The 22,723-nt window shown below is 43.6% G+C and overlaps 1 protein-coding gene across 1 annotated transcript in view; it reads left to right on the forward strand.

Annotated features, from left to right (window-relative positions):
* The window catches only part of MFSD8 (major facilitator superfamily domain containing 8), a 212,570-nt gene that overhangs the window by 179,633 nt on the left and 10,214 nt on the right, over positions 1-22,723 (forward strand). Inside the window, exon 8 of the mRNA XM_085641529.1 lies at positions 11,827-11,935. Coding sequence (XP_085497655.1) covers positions 11,827-11,935 — 109 coding nt within the window. The remainder of the gene's footprint in view (positions 1-11,826; positions 11,936-22,723) is intronic.

Consider the following 22,723-nt stretch of genomic DNA (forward strand, 5'->3'; position numbering starts at 1 on the left):
AAGGAGGGCCAGGTCTGTTTGGCCACCTCAGCCAATCCAGTATGGTGCAAGAAGTGCCCTGGTCCCAGTGCAAACTCCGCGTGTGCCTACTCAAATGTGATACAAATTTCACCAGGGTACATTGCTTCTAGTTATTAAAATACCTGAACTGAAATTGCAACTTGTCTGTAGTTTTTTAAATAATTCCATTATTTGATGTTGAACTAAATTCTCTATTTGTATTGATTGGGTTAATCTATATTCTTCCTCTATTCTTTTCACTATTCAGACATTAGCTCCCATCTGTGATCTCTGAGAACAAGATTGCTTTTGCTACTTAATTTGAGACCTGATTATGAGTGGGCTGGTAAATTCCAACTTGTGGTTAAACAGGTGTCAGAATTACATGTTTGACTGTATATTACTCATCCAATAATTATTGGATGCGTTAAATACCTCAGTTGTCGTTATCTTTTGGCAGGGTAAACCTGACGAAATTTAACAGAGGAAATTGTATGGTATTTACTGTGCGTTAAACACCAAAATCTGCATGTTAGTCCCCACAAACTCGTGATGGGTGTTATTTATCACACACCATAAATACCGTACCTCGTGGTATCGTTATTTATCATGTGCAATAAATAGCACCTAAACTTGTAATCAGGGACATAGTGTCTTAAAGCTCACTTTCCACAGCATCTTCAGTCTTGACTGTTTTACATTTCAAAGTTGTGCACCTATTCCTTTTAAATCCAGAGTAGGGTTTCTCGTTTTTCTCCTTCGTTACACACTTTCAAATGCCACATCTGGAAATACCTGAATGACAAAGGGTGGTAAAGGGTATGTATTCCCTATCCAAAATCTTTCCTTAGATTCTAATCTTGGAATTACACTATGATTATTCAAGGGAGGCTTCCAGGTTTGAGTTGTCAATTGACATTAGGTGTGTTAAGGCAATTGTCCTCTCCTTGCTGAGGGTCTCTGCATAATATGCAATACTTATTTTATCAGATTTCTTGAATAGATCTGTAGATTAGTCACCCCTTCTGCATCTTCCAGTATCCCGACAAATCTCAAATTAAACTTTTTTGACCAGGTTTCAGTGTCTTCTCTCTTATGCTCCAGTTTCTCATTTATCTTGGTGCAGTCTGTGTATCGTGTCTCACATCTGCTCTTTGCCTGCTTTACTTTGGTTTCCATTTCTGTAAGATCACGTGCACAACTGTCCATTTGTGCTCTTCAGTCTTCCACAGTGGCTTTGATACTTCTTCCTTCCTTCCATCTTCTGCTGCATGTGATGGGTTTTTGTACAGTATCCAATATCTGCTGGAGGATATCGGGAATTAACTAGATCTACTTTTTACAGTTCTTCTAGTTTTATTCAGGTAGTGTTGGAAGGTGGATTATTAGTAGGGGTAAGTACGCCCCTACCACTAGCAATAAGGCCACCAAGGTCCAATCATGGTCTCAATACATTAGCCTCTGGCTCCACCCTTGGTAGCTGGCTGCGAGTAGGCAGGCTTAACTCAGGAGACTGGTATGTAAAACTTTTAAAAACACCAATACATTGAATAAGTAAGACACACAATAAAAATCCCACACCAATTTATTCAAATAGGAAATATTGTTATTTATACAATGACATCAAAATGACATAAATCCAATATAGGGAACTGAAGATATGAATTTTTAAAGATGAAATACTTTCTAGTGCTTAAAAACATATTGCGCCAACTTGGGACATCTGGTCACACTTGACCAGGACAGAATCAAAGTTTGAGGCCGACTGCATGTAGCCTTGGTCGTATACACTATGTGGGAATCTCCAGTCCAAATTTTACTATCGCACTTAGAAACGTTTCTGGAAGATTTTCTCTCGACTGTGAGCAAGGCACTTCGTCAGGTCAGAATCGTAGTGGATTTGCTGGCTTGGTTCAGTGGGATCCCCATGTCAACTCCTGGAAGTCTGGAGCTCCGGAGCTTTCAGCGGGATGAACCTGAAATCCAGTTCCAATGGTAGTTTATGGAGCTAATAATCTACAATAAGGAAAAACGAAATTGGCAGTTTTCCCTCACCAGGGCATATAAAACACCTTTTATAATATCTCTACTTATAGTTACATGGCACCCCACCCTTGGGGCACATAGGGGGGATGTTATATGTAATTATCAAGTAGATTACCACTTTGGAAGTACCTTTAATTCCAAAAGTCAAAATTGCATATCATTTACTTTTAAAGACCGTCTGCAAAGCAGGGCTGCCTTTACAAATTACAGCAGGCAACACAGCAGTGTACTCTCCAGTGCAGCATATCTACTGGGCCTCTAACCCCTATTACATACTAGGGGCTTATAGGTAGTTTGAACCCTCCCTTGCCTTAATATATACTAGGGACTTATAATGGTCTGTCATTGCCAATTGTAATTATACCCAATTACCATATTCCTTTTTCATCAGAGCACTGGTCCTGGGCCTGGTTAGCAGGGCCCAGGGCACAGTCTGAGTCAGTTACCACCAGTAGCATTATTTTATCTGTGGTTCCGTTCCTCTTACCCGCACACCCACTCTTTTGTTGGGTAGCAAAGAAAACATACAAATGCCTTGATCTTCTCTTTTCCTTTCCGATTCTGCTGGTTGTTCCATTGAGTCTTACTCTCCTTCTATTGTTCCTTTAAAAGATGATAACGAATCTACAAGGAAAGCTGATAATTGCTCATCTTTTTGACCCCAGAATAATCGATTGCATTCAGATATAGGTGTTGGAATTAATAATTCAAGCTTTTTTCTGGTGCATCTTGCCAGTGACCCCAGGGGCTTTGACTAGCCCTCCTTCTCCAGATGAGTACTGCCTTGACCTATAATAGTTCATTACTAACCTGAGGAACTAGCCCTCTTTTGTTGGTTTGTTAATGTCTATCTTCCTGGCTGGCCCATTAAGTTGTTGGGTCTTCCTACTCTCTTGTAGGTAAAAGTGGGACGCTGTGTTGTCTGTTTCACCAAGAATGATGCTTATGTAAGTCCTATTACTCTCAACAGATTTGGTGTTTTGAACTGCTGGTTGATTAGACCGCTGTGAGCTAATTGCTTTCCTGATGCCACGGGGATTTCAGAGATTCATCAACCTTCACCATCTTTATATTCTCATCAGTTTAATTGCAGCTGCCCAATGTCGATCTTTAACCCACCTGCTTCTCTGACCTAGTTGATTTGACTGTCAGCCCCCAGAGCTATTGTGGGAGAGGACAAATCCTTTTGGTTCATTAGATTTCTCAGTTTGGCTAATATTTCTGTACATTCTTCATCTTCTTCAGGTACCTAATCTCAATCCTCCACATTCCGTTTTTCTCCTTGTCCGTCTTTATTATATATTTGGACATACGCTGCTCTGTGCTCACCGATGACCTCCCTATATATTTATTTAGATGTATCCATTGGGTGGATATTTTTCCTTTGCTTGTTCACTGGCAGTGTATGGCTAGGGCTTGAACTAGAGTTGTTGAGGTCATTGGACTTCGAGTTGCCAAGATTATTGTGAGCAGTTCCTTGATGTAAGATGCTGATAATTCATGTCCACATTCATGCCCAGTAGAATATAGTTGGAATAGAATTGTAATAGAGGAGAGTATAGTTATTAATATTAACATTCTTGCCATTATTATTATGCTTTTTAATTCATTCTTGGGAGGCTCTGTCCTTAATCTTCCTCCATTTCTTTAATGATTCCGCCCTCCCACTATCGATAGTATGCATATGACAACATTCCCACTGACTTTCCTTTTCTTTGAAGTGGTTTTGAGTCCTTGCCATTTTCCCTACTTCTCCACTCAAATGGAGAATAGCTAACTGTGATATTTACATTTGTGAGTCCGTGTCATGTAGGCTGATAGAAACATCTGGTAGATAAAGATTCGAGATCATAGGTCAGAAATGTTATCAGATATGGGAGTTCCGAACAGGAGGGTCTCGCCTACGCGGCGCGCATGCGCTGCTTAGGAGGACCTTTAGCCGTCGCTTTGGTCATTTTCAAGCAGACACTTGTGGCGGCATCCACCTTGCGTGAGCGAGCAGGGGCGCTCCACAAGCACGAGTGCAGTGCTTGAAAATGAGCAGACTGCATGCACACGCACGCAGCACTCCCGGGCTCTCTCTCTCTCGCTCTCTCTCCTCTCGCTTTCTCTCTCTTTCTCTCTGTCTCTCCCGCTCTCTCTTTCTCTCTCTCTCTCTCTCCCCCTCTCTCGCTCTCTCTCTCCCCCCTCTCTCTTTCTCACTCTTTCCCTTACTCTCTCTCTCCCTCCCGCCCCCTGCTGGCAACTGTACATTCATGCTGCCGCTGCTGGTTAATCAGACGTCGCTGGTTGCCCTCAGAGTTCACATCTCCCAAAAAACAAAACCCTACCAGAAGACTGTTCCTCTTTTGCTGAACAAAGAGGCTTTCAGTGTTGCCTGTTGTTATTTCGGCCTTCATTTCTATTTCCACCTCTCCTCTGGAGACAAGAGACCCTCACAGTCACACGTTTGCAATTTACTCACCGTTTGTGGAAAGCAACTTGACGGACCACAAAGTGAGTGGTGCTCTTCCTTCAAGACGGAAGAGTATGACGTGCACAGTGGTCGAAGGGGCCGGCGTTGGGCAATCCCACGTCGATTGCAAGCGGCTTGTCTGCCTTTACCCGTTCTTTTCTGATAAAGTTTCATCCCCACGGATTTCATTCGGCTGCCCATTCAGAATCACTCAACATTACCCTTCTTTGAGACTCAAAGGTCAATTCAAAGGAAATGTTGTGACCACGGCTTTAAGTGGAGTGGGTCCCTCTGGTTCTTAGCCCGCCAGTCATTAAAAACTGACATTGTAACAGACCCCTGTCGGTTCCTCGTGCACTTAATGCTACAGCCAAGATACTCCTCGATTTTTTTTAACAATAACTGTACAAAGGTTAAGGCATAACATCTCAAGGATGCAGGACCTGTTTACGTTTCAATTGTTTTACTTGATCGTGCATTCTTTGAGCGTTTGCTTTTTCCAGGATATTCTTTCTATAGTTTTTTTCGTGCAGCATATTGTTCTAATATGGAGCCGAGTCTCTGTATCTCTGAGTTCACTTTGTGGGTAGCTGTTAATCACGTGCATAATTGCAAGCACTGGAGCGGAGACTGCAGACAGCGTTTTTTTGAAGGTGTCGGTCAGTCACATTGGGTCATAAAAGTGCGCAGAACACTTGCTCGTCAAACACTGGACTCTACAGAACAGTGGTCAAGAGCGTGAATTGAATTTGTGATTTAAGTTTACTTTTTAAGCCATGTCCTTAATTACATAAACCAGGCATTTTGGAAATGATTCATAGCTAAACCGCTTAGGCTATGCCCGGTTTAGAGACCCGCCTACTTATTTCAGCCCCCTTAAAGTCATTGGCGTGCCTTCTTCCTTAGATAGGGAGAGATCGTGGCGTTAGTGCCTTAGCTGTCGACATAGCAACTGGGATCCGGGTTCAAGTCCCGGCATCTGCTCAGCAGCCTGTGGTTTTGGGCACATCACTTAATCTCCCCAGACCTGATTTTGTGATTACTAGCTTCTTTATGATCTACACAGCATGGGGTAGTCTCGACGTTAATACGTTGTTGATATGACACCACTGCTCATGATTGATACAGGATATCCTTGTGAGGGCGAGGGGTACCACTAGCTGAGCGCGCCTTGCCCTCCCTGAACCTCCCGCCCGACTTCTTCTCCTAGAACTATGTTTTACTCACCTCACCCCTTTAATCCCACTGTCCCCCATGGTGGTGTCGATTACTCGTTGCCCTTAGATGTTTTCTTCCAGTAGCCAGCTGTCAGAATTTGTTTGCACATACAATTTTATATTTTGTGGTCGCAGAAGTCTGTTGTATTTAGTGTTTTGGCTGAAAGTAGCATTTGGGGATGCTCGCTCTCGCCACTACAGACAAACAGATGTAGTCGTCCCATCATTTGATTTTTTTTGGTGGTCATGAATTGCCTATGTGTTTTTATTGATTTAGTTATCAAATCTAGTAGCACCTAATGAGTTTTGAATGTGGTAGCTGCTCGTTTCCTGAGAACTTGTTAAATAATGTTTAGGAACCATGTACATACATAGAGCTTTCCATGTGCGTAAATATCTGGCTGTGGGAGCTGAATGGCGTCACATCCACAAACATACACATTTATGGGTATTCACAAGCCACATAAGGAACTTTTCAGACCCTGAAAGTTTGGCATTTACTCCTCTTACGGGCAGGAGAAAATCTCTTTACAGAGTGACTATGGAGCACCTCAAAAAATGTGTTCGAGGAACAGTTTCTTCACAGTGGAAAATATCTCCCATATGAAGGTGAAATAAAGACAAACTCTAGCCATTGTGTTTGCAGTTCTGGTTTTTTTTAGGTCTCGGCCTGGCGAAAGTAGCGCATGCACTGCTCTCGTCATACGAGGGCTTCTTGGAATCAATACAGATTTCGAAGCTCTCGAAGGCGGAGTTGAAGCCCCGCCCATCTTCTTCATTCACTGACGTCATCCTCCATGCAAAACGCAGGCTCACGATTGAAAAGGAGGCTTCTTAGTCCCTCCTTGTTGCCGACTTGTCTCCTTTTGGCCCCGCCCACCGGAATTGGATCGTTTACTCACGGCGTGACACTCTCCCCTTCATTAGTCCCTATGCACTTTTTTCTTCTCATTCGGCTTTGGAAAAGTCAGCCGCGTGTTTACTTTCGCGATGCGAAAATAAACACGCGGCTGCCTTTGCGGTACTGCGCTTGTTTCTTTTAGATGCGTTGCGTGGTTGTGTCCGGTAACTGTAAATGTATTTTACTTAGGAAAAATCACTAAGAACCGTCCCAGCTATATTACTAATATTTACTAACACTTTTTTTTCTTTTAGATGCTTTGTAGGGGTGTGTACGGTAACTGTGAATTTAAGTGGGAAAGTGTATCTATTATTTAAATTCGGTGACTTAAAAGATACAGCAGCTGGTAAATGTGTTTAGATTTTAACATTGTCGTCTATTTGGCAAAGAGCGAGAAAGTATTGTGAGGGGAGAGAGGCCAGCGAGCGCCCTCTGCTGGTGCGTTGCTGTGGGCACCAGCCGCTCCGGAGCCCCGTCGCTCGCTCTGACGGGAGCGCGGTGTTTTAATTGTGTTGCGCGGACCTCGGGAGAGTGGACTCGGGGCAAAGAGCTTTTCTCCCTGTTTAACGCGGCTGACAAGTGTGCATCAAGGAGGCCAACAGAAGAGGAATTTTACCCGGGCAGGCTGTTGACGCAGGCTGTTGACGTAAGTATACTAGTGAGGCAAGCTTTTTTTTTTTTTTTTTAAATGAGCACTTTGCAATTTCTCTCCATTTACATTGGCTTCGCTCTGCATGGTTAAGACGACGTTTTCGCACCACAATGTGTTTGTCATACAAGGTGTTGCGCAACACTAATTTGTGACCCAAAGAAACTTGCGGAGAATATTAAATACCAGCCAAATTAGCCTCTGTGTGTTGGTGCAGCCTGCTATTAAAAGATGGATATTCATGATAATAGGAAAGTACTTATATGTGTTTATAAGGAATGCTTTCAGGATAAGTGCTTGGAAATGCAATAGGTCTCGCCTTTGATTAAGTTAAAGCCATTTGTTTTGCTAATGGTATTGTATAGCAAAGCAAATGGCTTTAACTTAATAAAAGGCGAGACCTATTGCCTTTTCAATGCTTGTTTTGCTCTTTCTGCGGTCATTTATTATTCGAAGAACTAATGTTTATTTGACCAGAGCAAAGATCATTGTAGCTAGTTTGTAGTCCTGCACTTCTGGAAAGCGCCACTCATTTGTATTTCAAAGGACTGTAACTCACTGGCAATACATACCCTGCTCTCATCTTTTCTCATCCATACCTCCCTGCTACGTTCACACTATAACATCCTCTACTCGCTTGTCCCATCCATTTTGGGTTAACTTGCTTCCTGTTAACTCATGCCCTATCCGTTATCTTGCTCCTATTCACACCATCACCCTGCAGCCACGTACCCCTCTTCTTCCCCACCCATTCAGTCGCTCTCCCCACATCTGCTCTGACAAGCCTCATCTACTCAAACAGATTTCACTTTACTACCTCGTCCTCACCATCTTCATTTGTAAACTCATAATAGTAATTAGATGTTTTTAAACAAATTAAACATTATAATTGTAAGAATTGAAAATTCTAGAATTAGGAACTCTGCATACATTTTCCATTTTTGTCACACATTCCTTAACACAGAACTGAAGGTAATATCTGTCCCTCTTTGTGACAAGAATGTTCTGGTTTGCTCTTTTGGTATATTTAGCTGTATTATATTTGTATAAGGCTTTTCGGCTTTTCTCAGTTAATTGCAACAGAGTACCACTATTTCACCTCAGCGGACAACAAGGGTGGCAAAGGTAATGTGATGTCACCACTCTCCCTTAGCCCTGTCAATCTGAAGCCTTCTATTCTCCTTCAGTATTACCCTTAGGGTGTACCATTGGTTGGGGGGTCCTCAGAAAACAGCACCTGAAGCAAAAGGCATCTCCTGTTTGGGTCTTCTTGACCTCACAGCCGAATCATCCTCCGCTCAGGTAACCTACCCACATCATGTGCCTCACACATATTACAGCATTCCCCTTACACAATCTAAAATGCAGACTTCATATGCACATCTCTGCTGTTCCACTGACAGTGAAAAGCACACCCACATTTCACTCATAGCACCCACACATTCCTCCTACAGTATAACTGTCCAGCTCAGACTCGCAGGTAATCGTGCTAAGAATAAATATCTGACCTCGAAATGCATAATAACCTGGGTGCAGTCTTTATTACAGAAACGTGGCTCAGACCCTCATTCACAAGCATTCATGATGTCCTCATCCCGGAAGGCAAAAAAAGCCAACATCTTGAATAGACCGCACTTACGTGACGGAAGGAAGTCTTGCAGTCATCTTCAAGCTTTCCTCACCCTCCACTCTTATTAACCATACAACTCTGATGTCAGTTGAGCTGCTCATCTACCATTTATCCATGAGCATCATGCCTCAGCCTCCTCTCTATCTACAGGCACTCTCTGGTCCAACAAAAACTTCTTCGTCCTGAGGAAGTAAGCCAGGGGGATGGCTTCTGAAACATGTTGACCCTGTAGAAAGTGACTCATTACAGTACACCATCTACACCTCCCCATTTTTACTGATTCCAGCTAGGGAAGGCAATAAAGTTATTTTTTCCACTAGTCAGGGATTTGTTTTTAAAATAATTCACTATTTTTTCGCGACCCTACTTCCCCATGTACTACACATAACTCCCACAACGAACATAAGTGCTCCCGCGTCTACGTGGGTCGTAGTACGCCCCGGCCTGTAGAGGGACGGGAAGACCCCAATGATGAAGCATGACACTAAATCAGGTTTCAGTGTGAGAGGGGTATTTTACAATTTCAATAGGATTGCCCTTCTAACAGCAACGAGAAGGAGCTTTGGATTTAATATCTTTTTCCACACCATCGTTACGATTAGAACCTTTAAGGTTCTTGAGGCATCAAGCAATATAACGGTAGGATTTTTGTGTTGAGAAAAAGTATTGAGAGGAAGACGATTCTACCATTTTCCTCTTCACTCCCGATTTTGATTTTTTGAGTACCAACAAGAACTTCGCCAAAGAAATATCGGACCTCATCATCTCTGCTTCCAGTCTGCACTACCCTCGTTCTTCCTCAGCAACTTAAACCTTCCCAGTGCCTCATGCACCAAGATGATGAAAGAACTTCTTAACACACTCCTCAAAGTTCTGGATCTCAATTACCACATCACCAAACTCACAGACTTCATATGGAACACCCTTAAACCCATTGTGTCAGTCTCACCCTCAAACCTCTCCAAGCACCCCGAACACCATCCTCCAGATCACACCTTTTCATCATGACCAAGCGAAAAGAGAAAAAGGGCCTTACTGCTCTTTCAAAGACTTTGTCATTGACCCCCTTCAAAATTAACTCCACAACCTCACAAAGACGTTACCACTATCATTAGATGTTAACACATGACCTAATGCCACCATCAGAAGGGGGGAGCACTTGGGGAAATTTCCCCCCGACCCCATGCTTTTTTAAGAACCCCGTGCTTGTACTTCAGAATCTATTGATAAATTCTTAAGGAAGCCTCTTTATTAAAGACAAAGCAGATAGTTGCCAAAATCACTAGATGGTGCCATGTGCTGGAGCTTCCATCTTCTCTCTTTCCCTGAGGACATTTTTTTCAACTTCTAAACAGATGCTAGTAACAACTGGGGCCCACAAAGATTTGGAACCCTGTCCCCTATAAATCCCCCTACAATCAGTTGGCAAGTTTAACACTATCAACCGTTTCTCATAGAAAATCTGCAAATGAGCTCCCACTTCAACAACACGAGGCAGAAATCCACGCCCCCTACAATCCTGCATTACTTAATCCTTTCAGCCTCCCACGCACACAGAAATGACATTAACACTACACCCAAGGCCAACGTCTATGGACAATAGTCTGCCCTCATTCACCAGGAAGTCTCTTCATGGAGATGCTTTTTACATCCTCCGCAGCATTGTTAATGCCTCACTCTGCTAATGAGCTTTCCTGGACGAACTCCAAACAGGAGAGATTCTCAATTTGAAGAAACAAAACTAAACTTGACCTAGATTACCTTGCCGACTACCATCCATCCATGTTTATTTCTCAGGAAAAAGTAATTGTGAAGCAGTCGCCATCCTACTGCGGTTCAGATCCTAATGAATAACCTGCAGCAACTGTCCCAGTCACAATTAAGCCCAAGCTGCCGCACTTAGAGAGATGCCCTTTTCTTAATGACAAAAATGACCCCTGCCTCCTGATTTTGATTCTTCTTCAGCTCCTACCTACTTTCCACTGTGTCAACCATCAAGCATTGATCAGAAACTTGGAAACATGTTTGGGTTTTGCTGACCATGCCCTGCCTAATTGCACCATTTTCCCTTGGCAACCTCTATCGGCTCACGATGAAGATCCCAGAAGGTCCCCATCTACTGCAGCGTCCCTCAAGGATTCATCCAATCCACCCAGCATCTTCAACCTTTATATGGAACCACTGGGAGCTAAAGTTGTGTTAATAACATCGGAATCTTTCAGTACGCTGTCGACACACAACTTTATCTCGAAACCACTAAAAATCTTCTTACTCAAAATCTGTCCTAAAGATAAACCGATCACAAAGCGCTTACATTGCACTAGATGAGCCTACTACTAAAAGTAGCTTGACACATGCCACTATTTAGCCATGTATCAGGATGCTTTCTTCAGCTGGTTCATGGATCAGAGAACGTGCTCACTGCTATAAGTATTGTCCATGTCACTATTAAATAGATCACATAAACAAGCTAAATGTACGCATGCTTTTGACTCCCAGAAAAACAATCCAAATCCGGCTGGTTGGTGCATGAGCGCTGGCTCCCACAACTGTGGCAGTGTTGAGTCCTAGTATAGGCGAGGTTTTCTCTTGGCAAAGGCCCTGCTCGTTGTAAATTGTAATTACCCAACAGTGTGTGTGTGGTGAAGATATTTCCATTAATTTCCCATGTAATTCACAACCTGCCAATTGCTTCAAGATAATTTATGATACAGAGAAAGAAGGGACACTGTGATTTCTTTATGGAGTCATCAATACGTATCCTTTCTCTGTCATTTAGTTTATAATATGCTATTATGGATTGCATTTTAAGATCTTGAGATGCTCTCTTTCCTTGTACATCTTTTATACACTGTTGTAAACAGCGTTAACGATTGTTGTTGTAGTTTCCTTACCATACTTAATTTCATGTTTATTTCTTTTTGACAGATAACAGTGAAATGGTCGGTAATTGTCAAGGGACAATTGACCAGGTTGCTGTGGTTGCATCGAACATCCTGTTCTTTGTTGTCTTGTTTGTGTTTGCCATCTTTGAAACGTAAGTTTAGTTTCAAAATTTTCTTGTATACTTAATGAAATATTTGGCCCTGGTCAAAATCTCCGAATGTCTTTTGAATTAATAATCGTTACTCACCAGTACTGCACTCGTATATATTTGCAGTTCGTTGTTGGGGACTGAGAGGCTAAAGCCTAAAAATGTGAATCAAACTGGATTATGCGTTCTTGTAAAGGAGCAAAAGAAGGAGATTTTGAGGTCAATTTCTAGTGGGAGTGTGAAAAATATGAAATTACCGTGAAATGTAATAATATAGTGGAACCACATAATTTATAAGGCAGTGATTCAAGATATTTCTATTACATCTCAAAATAGGTCTGTGTGTATAGGGACATAAATAGCTCCAACGGAGCTGGGAAGTAACAGCACTGTACATCATAGAGGGGTGGGGATAGCAACAGAGTGCTGTACATAAGAGACAATCAAGACAGTGTACTTGAGAGAAGGGGGTTTTCTTAACACCTTACTGCTGGGGCTTCCCTCCTACCCCCCATCGTCCCCACCCAACCCACCCCCAGCGCTGAGCCCTTTTTTGGTAGTCTGTGTTTTGGGCTCCTTTTTTTCCACATAAGGTATCCTTGTCAAATTTTGCATCCTTTTTCCCCCCCAATATCCTGGAGATTCTAAAGTTGCCCAGAGAATGTGAATTCCCCAGGAGGCATACATTTTGAGTTTTTGGGAAGAAATAGGAAAAAATGCTATGGATAAAAGTGTTAGGTTCTTTTCGTAAAAATGGTGTTAATGAACGGTTTGCTGTGCTAAAGTCACCATCAAGCAATAGATTTCTGAAACTTAGACAAAATTCAGAATTCAACAAGGGGTCATATGTGTACATCGATCCCGCAAGGGTTTCCCGAAGAAACTAACTGTTAAAATAAATATTGAAAATGAGTAGGAAAAAACTGCCATTTCTGACCTTTTCATCTGTACCTTTTTGTCATGATGGAAGATTTACAAAACAATATACCATTACATCCTCTAGACCATAGGTACTCACAAACATTTGCCATGGGGCCAGAAAGTACGTTCTGTGGTGTGACCGAGGGCCGCGCTGATGGTAGCAAGGTGGCAATAGGGGTCTGGGTGGGTCGGAGATTGCGTCAGAAGGTCTAAAAAAAACTTTTAATAAACGAGCAAACATTTATTTGTAGGTTAACAAATGCTTGCCCCGTTTATTAAAAAGAAATTCTGACTATTAGTGCTCAGCAACTAAACAGCCGCATGTAAAGGTCAAGAGGGCCACAAGCGGCCCCCGGGCCATACTTTGAGTATCAATGCTCTAGACCCTTCTGGTTGCGGTGATAAATAGGGTTTGTAGATTCTCCAAGAACCCGAGGTACCCAGAGCCAACAACTGAGCTGCACCGTACAATGTTTTTTCATTGTGTTGGAAATTCAGATCAATTCATATGGTGAAATATGTAGAGCGAAAAACGGGTCTCAAGGAACCCAACGTATTTCTGAAATTGGCACAAGATATTGCATTTAGGACCAGTGGTTATTTGCCATCTCTTAATTTGTGGGTACCCATACTGGCATGGGATTCAAAGGCCATTTTTCAGAAACGCACAAATAAAGCGAAATCCAATTGGTAATAATAAATATTCTACTAATCTATGTTCCCACATGTCTTCCGATAGAAAAGGTAACTCACTTGTGTGAGTAGATCTAGTGCCCGCGACAGGATATGGGCCAAAATGCAACATGGACGCATCGTATTTTTCCACTGAAAACTGTCCTTTGTTCCTCAATATGGTGGCTGGGATTTTGGTACCTAGCTCAGGTGGCCATAGGGAAAACTAACAAACATGTACATTTTTGAAATCCAGATACCTAGGGGAATCCAAAGTGGGGTGATATGCATGGCTTCCACCAGATTTTCTTGTTAACCAGATTCCCTTGCAAACCTCAAACTTTGGCTACAAAAAAAACATTTTCCCCACATTTCTGTGATGGAAAGTTCTGAAACCTGTGAGGGGGCACGAACTTCCTTCCAGTCTGCATTCCCCCTGATCTGCTGATAAAAATGGCACATCACTTGTGTGAGTAGGCTTAGTGTCTGCGCCAGAAAAGGGTCCAAAACTCAACATGGACACATTACATTTTTCCACTCAAAACGGACCCTTTTTTTGCAAAGTGGGTAGCTTTGGATTTTCGGGAGTAGATCAGCCTTCACCTAGGGAAACCTAGAAAACCTGCACATTTCTGAATACTAGACACATGGGGGAATCCATGGTGGGTGACTTGAGTGGCTCTCACCAGGTTTTTTTTTATCCAGAAGTCCTTGCAAATCTCAAAATTTGTCTAAAAAACACATTACTGCGCAGGAAAATTCTGGAACCTTTGGAGATCCACAAATTTCTTACCACCCACAGTTCCCACACCTCTCTTGATAACAACGGTACGCCAACTTATGTGGGTGGGCCAAGAGACCACCACACAAAATGCCCTAAAGCTTTATGTGGAGGGATCAGCGATAGCGGTAGTTGCTGTATTCTTGGCCGTGATTTGCTGTCACTTATGGAAACCTACCAACCACAGACCTTTATGAAAACTAGACACACAGGGTATTTCATGGTGGTGTACCTTGCATGAATCCCCTAAGGTTTTCTTAACCACAATGTCCAGCATACCTCAAACTTTGTCTTAAATCATAAATGTTTCTTACATATCTGTAATGGAAACTTCCGGAATCTGGAGGAATCCACAAAATTCCTACCACCCAGCGTTCCCCCCCCCCCCCCCCCACCCCCACTTGTCCAGATAGAAAAACACTCTGCCCCACTTGTGTGTTGTGTTGCCTTCAACAGGAATGGAAGTTCCATTGTGTGACTCTTTTATTTTTTATTTTGTAACAATTTCCCTGGTGTCTCGTGGGCTTTCTGCCATCTCTAACAGACGTGTTGTTAGTTACCCACTGTTAATAGTCACAGATAGTGTGTGAGTGAGGGACTACATGGTAAACATGAGCAATTATCATCCGCCAGTAACTCTAGTCTACGTGTCCGGGGCCCCTAGCAATGAGTCATCGCTGTTGTCTGACTCGTGTAAGGGCTTAGACTGCAATTCAGGTAAGATAGTATCCCAGTAAGTGGTAATGGGATACTTCATCAGTTTAAGTGTGTCTTCTCTGTGCAGGGCTACACTTTCGGCTTGTGCCAAATTAAGCATTGAGCCCTCCCAAGCCGCAAATGGTAGGGGTTCAGAGGATTTCCATCTGCGGGTAATAAGGTGCTTAGCCACAATGAATCCCAAGTCTAGAAAGTGGCAAGTAACCATATGTTCCTTGTGCCTGTAATTGTGATCTGTATTGTGATTGGCAATATGCCAAGAGGCATATTTCCAATTTGTGCAGGTCCGGGTGCTCAGTGCATGCAGATAAACTTGATGTGATACTGGACTATTAGTTGTGTAAATAGGGTCATGCAAGCCTGGCTGAAGACGGCTGAAATGCCAGAAACCGGTCCTAGGAAGCTTGATTCCGGTCCAGAGAAGACATGGCTTGGCAGTTCGGGCTGGACTGTTCCCATGAGGCACAGGGTCAGACTGATTTGCATATGGCCATGTCTGAACTGGGGTGGCAGAGTGGGCTAAAGAACGGTGATGGATTAAACCCAGATCAGTTGACTGGGGGTGAGTGCTTGCAATGTTCAACACTCCGTCCGTCATTTCCTTTGGTTTTTGCTTTGTTCGCCATAAGTTGGCAGGGTATGCTCAGACGTGAGTCCCTTGCTCACTTTGCCACTGGATTCAAGCAAGCCTGGCTGAAGACGGCTGAAATGCCAGAAACCGGTCCTAGGAAGCTTGATTCCGGTCCAGAGAAGACACGGCTTGGCAGTTCGGGCTGGACTGTTCCCATGAGGCACAGGGTCAGACTGATTTGCATATGGCCATGTCTGAACTGGGGTGGCAGAGTGGGCTAAAGAACGGTGATGGATTAAACCCAGATCAGTTGACTGGGGGTGAGTGCTTGCAATGTTCAACACTCCGTCCGTCATTTCCTTTGGTTTTTGCTATGCCCATAGCATGTGCAGCAAGTCAGGGTCTCTCTGGGCACAGCACTTTGGCAGGTGTGAGATAAGCCCTGTGTACTATATAAAGCTGAATAAGCTTTAACCAGGCATTACTCAAGCAAGGCGGTCCATTCCTTATCAGTGCAAGGGCGTGTTAAGTCTTCTTCCCATTGTTGTCGTAGAGTTAGAAGCTGTGGAGTAGTGAGGGGTGGAGAGAATCACCGAACCATCATATGAGGTGCCTACCCTTGCCCATCACATGCAGATATTAGATTGTGAGATGGATGAGCAGTTCGGCTGTCATGTTCCCCCATTGGTTTCGCACTGTGTCGATCGTTGAGTTGTGGAGTAGAAATTGGCCAAGAGGCAGGCCCTCCTCCTCCATCAGCATCGCATATGTTGCCAAGGTGCCTTCTCTGTATAGGTCCCCCAGCGTGTGCAGTCCTACAGTGTAACATGATTTCAGTTCGGCTGCCGATGTGGGCCCACCGTTCCTAGGTATACCAGGCAGTGCCAACCCTAGTGCATAGGGGATCATATGTTTAGTAATGGTGAGGCACCGACGATAACAGCGCTGCCTCCATTTCTGTTCATGGGCTGTTCAGTATACATCCAAAGCCACCACAGTATTCATCCGATATATTCAAACTTTGCACGAAAAACTCAACCTTCAAAGTATTCATTGTTTGCATTCCTCTGGTGGTGCTATCCGAGGCTGGTTTCAAATAAGAAAGTGTTGCAACTCACCCAAAATGTGACCAGCCCACAACCCCCCATTTACCATTCTCCTCTACATTTCCATGCCAAAACTGAAAATAGTTATACGGAGAAGCTCCAGTAACAAAGAAGGTCACCAATCCTCCTACACCATAATAGCCTCCATTCCCTGGTATCATCTACCACATCTAGTTCCTTTAGACTATAGGGTTGATGGAGCCCCAGCGTTGTCCCTCCAGCAACAAATTAGATAGTCACCCTCCATCAGCATCAGTAACCAGAACAAGCACCCACTCAAAACTACCTACCTCCCACAGGGCCCTCCTCAATGGTGCTTTGACTACAGAATTAATCAAACAGAAGCAGGGTTTCAAGGACACTGTGGATTATGTATGCTTGTAAATAAGCAAAACAAGGAGATCTTCAGGTCAACTTCTACTGGGAGTGTGGAAAAATATGAAATTACAGATATAGTAGTAATATAGAGAACCACATAATTTATAAGGCAGTGGTTCAAGTTATTTTTATTACATCTCAAAATAGGTCTGTATGTATAGGGACAGAAATAGCTCCAACGTAGCTTGGAAGTAACAGCATTGTACATCATAGAGGGGAGGGGGCAATTAACAGAGTGCTGTACATAACCGAGGGAGGGAACCAAACACCAACCTTTTGTGGTGCGACCCAGAGCACTGCAGATATCTAAGCTTGGTCGGTGACTTACTGATCTAGTGGCTGAAATCAAGGGGCAGAATATTGACGGTCGGACGTTCTATGACCGGGCTAGGCCCATACACGGTGGATAACACCGTCCGCTTTAAGAATGTAGAAAATGGCATTATCTTGGTTGAGGGCTGCAGAGTCCATCATCATTCTGCTAACTGAATGTATTCAGTATGGCAAAGAAAATACTCTAAATGTACAAATCTGGGGTAGTTACTTGAAAATGGACTTCTCGTTTCTACACTGTGTGTCGTCTGATGAACAGATTTTAGAAGCTGTAAATACAGACTTTGCAAAAACTCATCATATCCACTCCTCCCTATGTCCATGCCCGAGCGAGAGAGACCCCTGTGAATGTGCCCAGTGCCATGAGATTAAATTCGAGTTAAAGAAACAAGGAGACCCTAGGAGTCAGACGGGACCGAGGGTAGGTACATTTTTGTAAGGAACAATGGTCCCATTCAAACAGAATAAAGTGACATACCGCAATTAGTACAATGAAAAATTGGGTTTTATGTTTAAAGACAATGCAGAAAATAATAGTAAATTACAATAAAATAGTAAAGGAAAAAATTGGAACAGTGAGTGAGTTGGTGGCAGGGTAAGAGGAAATCAGCCGATTTCCGGTACCCAGGCAAGTGATTAAAAGGTGACTTTTTGGTGCACGAAGGTAAGTATTAACAAAAAGTCAATAAAGCATTTCATACTCCAACATTTCAGATAATAATACAATGGAGTTTAGAAATGGTTGTCGACGACGTTTCGATCCCTGTGCGAATAATGGGATCTCTTCAGGACAGGAGGGTGTCAAGATTACCTGGGGGTAGCCTGGTAGGGAGGGGAGAGAAATAAAAACGGTTGCAGAAATAGGAGAAAAAAAGTTAAAATTAACTATAAAAGGCGCGGGGAGGGTGAGTTGGGTGGAAGGAGAAGAGTGAAAAAAGTTGCGAATAGTGAATCTTACGGTAAGAAGTAAAATGAGAAGGGAAGGAAGAAGGGTGTATCCCTATAGTGGTGAAAGAACCAGTGAATGGGAGAGGGGAAGTGAAAAGGAGAGAAGATTGCGAAAACTTACGGAGTCAAAATTGAAGAAGGGGATCCAATAACTGCCACACAAGGTGGAGAGGTAAGAGGCGCAATTGCGCCCGGTCAGAGCAGAGTAATGGGCGTCAGGACCTGACCTGGTTAAGGGTAATGAGTCCCGAGAAGGCGGGAAATGGTCGTGACGGATCAGCGGGGAAGCGGAGGGTAAATGAATAGTTGAACGGATGGGGGGAGCTACAGACATGAGGCGGGGGTGCTGCGAGGGCTTACCAGGTAGGGCGTAGAGATCCCGGAGTGAAGCGTGGGTAAGGCTCCTCAGAATCGGCGAATGCGGGTTCCGAGTCCCGGAGAACGTTAGAGTGAAGTCCCGAACGAGTCGGGTGTTCCGAGGTCGAGGCGTGTAAAAACACGGATAACCTGCGGGAATGATTAAGGGGTAATCAGCAAAGTAGGCGAGGTAGGGTGCCGCAGGACACGGTCTATAGAGGGCGGCGAGGACTCACCAATTGATGCCGCACGGTTCCGGGATAAGGGTTCCAGCAGTATGGACGATGTAAAGGATGTGAAAGCTTGTGGAGTGCGAGCGATGGGAGGGCCTAATTCAGACAGTGGTAGAAATACTGCCACCCAGTAGTAGAGAGAGAAGAGGGACAGACAGAGCAGGCGAAGGCGGTGGCCATGATGGAAGGATAGAAATTACCCATGTTAGGTGTGTTAAGGGGAGGAGTGGAACAACAGTGAGGTAATGCAAGGGGAATTGGTGAAAACCGGGATGAAGAGATAGAATAGGTGCGGCCGTAGGCCAGGAAAAGGAGATAGGTGTAGGAGAGAGGGGGAAGTGAGGGGGATCAGAATAGGGAAATTAGTATAAAATTGGGAATAGTATAAAGAATTGGAAAGGAGAAGGAGTTGGGTACAGCAGGCATGGAAAAGTAAGGAAAAGGCTCAGTATATACAAGTGGGTACAATGGACATTTCAATATTGGCAAAAGGCTCAGTGTACAGCACAATTGAGAAATACCAGGGATTTAAAGTAAGTTGGACCAGTCCTCAAGTCGGTTCAGTCCTGTGTGATGGCTATCAGAGCGGATTATCCATTTTAGTTCCCGCGTTTTTACACGCCTCGACCTTGGAACACCCGACTCGTTCGGGACTTCACTCTAACGTTCTCCGGGACTAGGAACCCGCATTCGCCCGATTCTGAGGAGCCTTACCCACGCTTCACTCCGGGATCTCTACGCCCTACCTGGTAAGCCCTCGCAGCACCCCCGCCTCATGTCTGTAGCTCCCCCCATCTGTTCAACTATTCATTTACCCTCCGCTTCCCCGCAGATCCGTCACGACCTTTTCCCGCCTTCTCGGGACTCATTAAGCTTAACCAGGTCAGGTCCTGACGCCGATTACTCTGCTCTGACCGGGCGCAATTGCGCCTCTTACCTCTCCACCTTGTGTGGCAGTTATTGGATCCCCTTCTTCAATTTTGACTCTGTAAGTTTTCGCAATCTTCTCTCCTTTTCACTTCCCCTCTCCCATTCACTGGTTCTTTCACCACTATAGGGATACACCCTTCTTCCTTCCCTTCTCATTTTACTTCTTACCTTAAGATTCACTATTCGCAACTTTTTTCACTCTTCTCCTTCCACCCAACTCACCCTCCCCGCGCCTTTTATTGTTAATTTTAACTTTTTTTCTCCTATTTCTGCAACCGTTTTTATTTCTCTCCCCTCCCTACCAGGCTACCCCCAGGTAATCTTGACACCCTCCTGTCCTGAAGAGATCCCATTATTCGCACAGGGATCGAAACGTCGCCGACAACCATTTCTAAACTCCATTGTATTATTATCTGAAATGTTGGAATATGAAATGCTTTACTGACTTTTTGTTAATACTTACCTTCGTGCACCAAAAAGTCACCTTTTAATCACTTGCCTGGGTACCGGAAATCGTCTGATTTCCTCTTACCCTGCCACCAACTCACTCACTGTTCCAATTTTTCCTTTACTATTTTATTGTAATTTACTAGTATTTTCTGCATTGTCTTTAAACATAAAACCCAATTTTTCATTGTACTAATTGCGGTATGTCACTTTTATTCTGTTTGAATGGGACCACTGTTCCTTACAAAAATGAGATTAAATTCAGCAGCAACACTTTATTTTCCTGTTCATAATCAAAGATACCTTCGCCCAAGAAACACTGCAACCATTGTTCAATATTCGGTCCATGACTAAGTTCAACAAAAATATCTAGTTCACTGCCCTCTTGGCACCCATAAACAACGTACTTGAATTAGAAAGCTGCCATAGTCTGGTGAATGCTTACATTTGCTTCACTACAAATTCCTGTTTTATTTGTAAGGTACTTCTCTCACTAGGCAACAGAATTCTGCACCAATAAATAACTTCTATACGAGGTGGTGGTGTTGTGACAGTGCATGCTGAGGGAGTTTCTTGTACAAAAAAACAGTGCCAATGTTGCATGTACTTCAACTACACGGTTATGTTTTACTCCACCTTCCCAAAATGATCCCTCCCATTAGCACCACTCCAAAGGAAATCATGGGTACAAAATGTTGAATCTACCCCGTTGAGACACAACGTCCTGCCACTGCCTCTGTCACAAGAGTAAACTCATGTCCGATAGCCTGAGACACTGAAAGTGGGGTCAGGGACAGATGGAGTTCAGCAAGAGGCATAGGAAGGTTAGTGAAGGACTCTATATTAGAGTCCCATATGTTGCTATAAGCCTTGCCCAACTTCGCCGCGGCTTCAAGAGCTAACACATCTATCTCCCCAGCACAAGACACTTAAGGATGTAGTGCCAGCTTCCTGCATGACCCATCTGGCAATCGTAGGAGAAGAGACAGGTCTGAACGGTTTACATAGGTCAGTTAGCAGTTGCAGTTCTCCATAGGGACAGATGTTCGCTGTCATGGCTTCATAAGCCTTTATACATTTCACCACACACAGTTTGGGGAAATATCTGGAAAAGAAGGTTGGTTAGGAACACAAGAATTACATTTTGTACGTCGTGAAATATGGAAGGTGACTCCTTCTGGGGTAAATATTCTACCCACTATATCCAGAGCTCTGACATCTGAGACACGTTGGCAAGAGATGAGGCCCAGAAGAGTGGCTAGTTTAGCCGAGATTGCCTTCCATGATAGGCATTTATTTCAAGACCAAGACATGAATAGGTTGAGGACCTTGTTAACGTCCCACTGAATAGAGTATCTAGTTCCGGAGGAAGGTAGAGGCGAATGCCCCTCAATAGCTTGTGCACCTACAGGTGATCGCCTACCTGAGCATGTCCGACGAGATCACCGATATGAAGGTATTGACCGTTCAATAGGCCAGGGCCTCCACCAAGGAGGCGAGGAAGTTCAGGATATGGACGTCTACCCCCACATGATCCAGACGTTGTGTATGACACCAGCCCATCCATCAAGTCCATGCCGATCGATAACGCTTGACCGTGCTGTCAGCCCACGCCTTGGAGAGGAGGGATGCAGTGCATCTCGAAAGGCCTTGAACTTTCCAGCATTTCCTGTAATCCTCCATGCCATAAGAGGCGGAGACCCCTCAATCACCCAAGGATGGTAATTCTCCTCCAGAGCCTGGAGGAGTTCCTGGATAGGGGTAGAAGGATTAGAGAATCCCAAGAAAAGTCCAGAAGAATTGGATGCCAAGCTTGCGATCGTTCAAGAAAATTCCCTAGGCACGTTTTTAGTCCATTAAATGTGCAAGACCATTATTCCCACATGATAGGAGAAGACTCAGTGTACTACAATTATCAGAACAATCTTTTTATTCATACAAAATCATTTAAAAAGACCATAATTGATTCTATTCTGCTAAATAAACTTAGTTAGGACAATAACATAGCAATGAGAGCGTCAGCAATAGCAATAATGATTGTTTTCTTAATGCATCATACAACAGGCAAAGCTGTATGTCCTAAAGATATGGTCCATATAAGAAGAACTGTACAATCAATCATGAGGTTAAATGTAAACAGATATGTAAAGGTAATTATACATTAGTTAGTACAAATGAAAAACAAAAAATGCAATACATTTGAAAATTCAGTTTGGTGACTTTAAATTCAATGATGAGTCTTCATAGTATCTATGCACATTTCGGCGAGCAGAGCGCCTTCATCAGGAAAGCCACATTAAATCATATGCCAGGACCCAAAATTAAGGTGGTAATGAATGTACATCAAAGATGTACTGGACAGATGGAATGCTATCAGCTGACTTATTGCTGTAATAA

The sequence above is a fragment of the Triturus cristatus genome, chromosome 2_2 (assembly GCF_964204655.1).
Source record: "Triturus cristatus chromosome 2_2, aTriCri1.1, whole genome shotgun sequence".
NCBI classification, from domain to species: domain Eukaryota; kingdom Metazoa; phylum Chordata; class Amphibia; order Caudata; family Salamandridae; genus Triturus; species Triturus cristatus.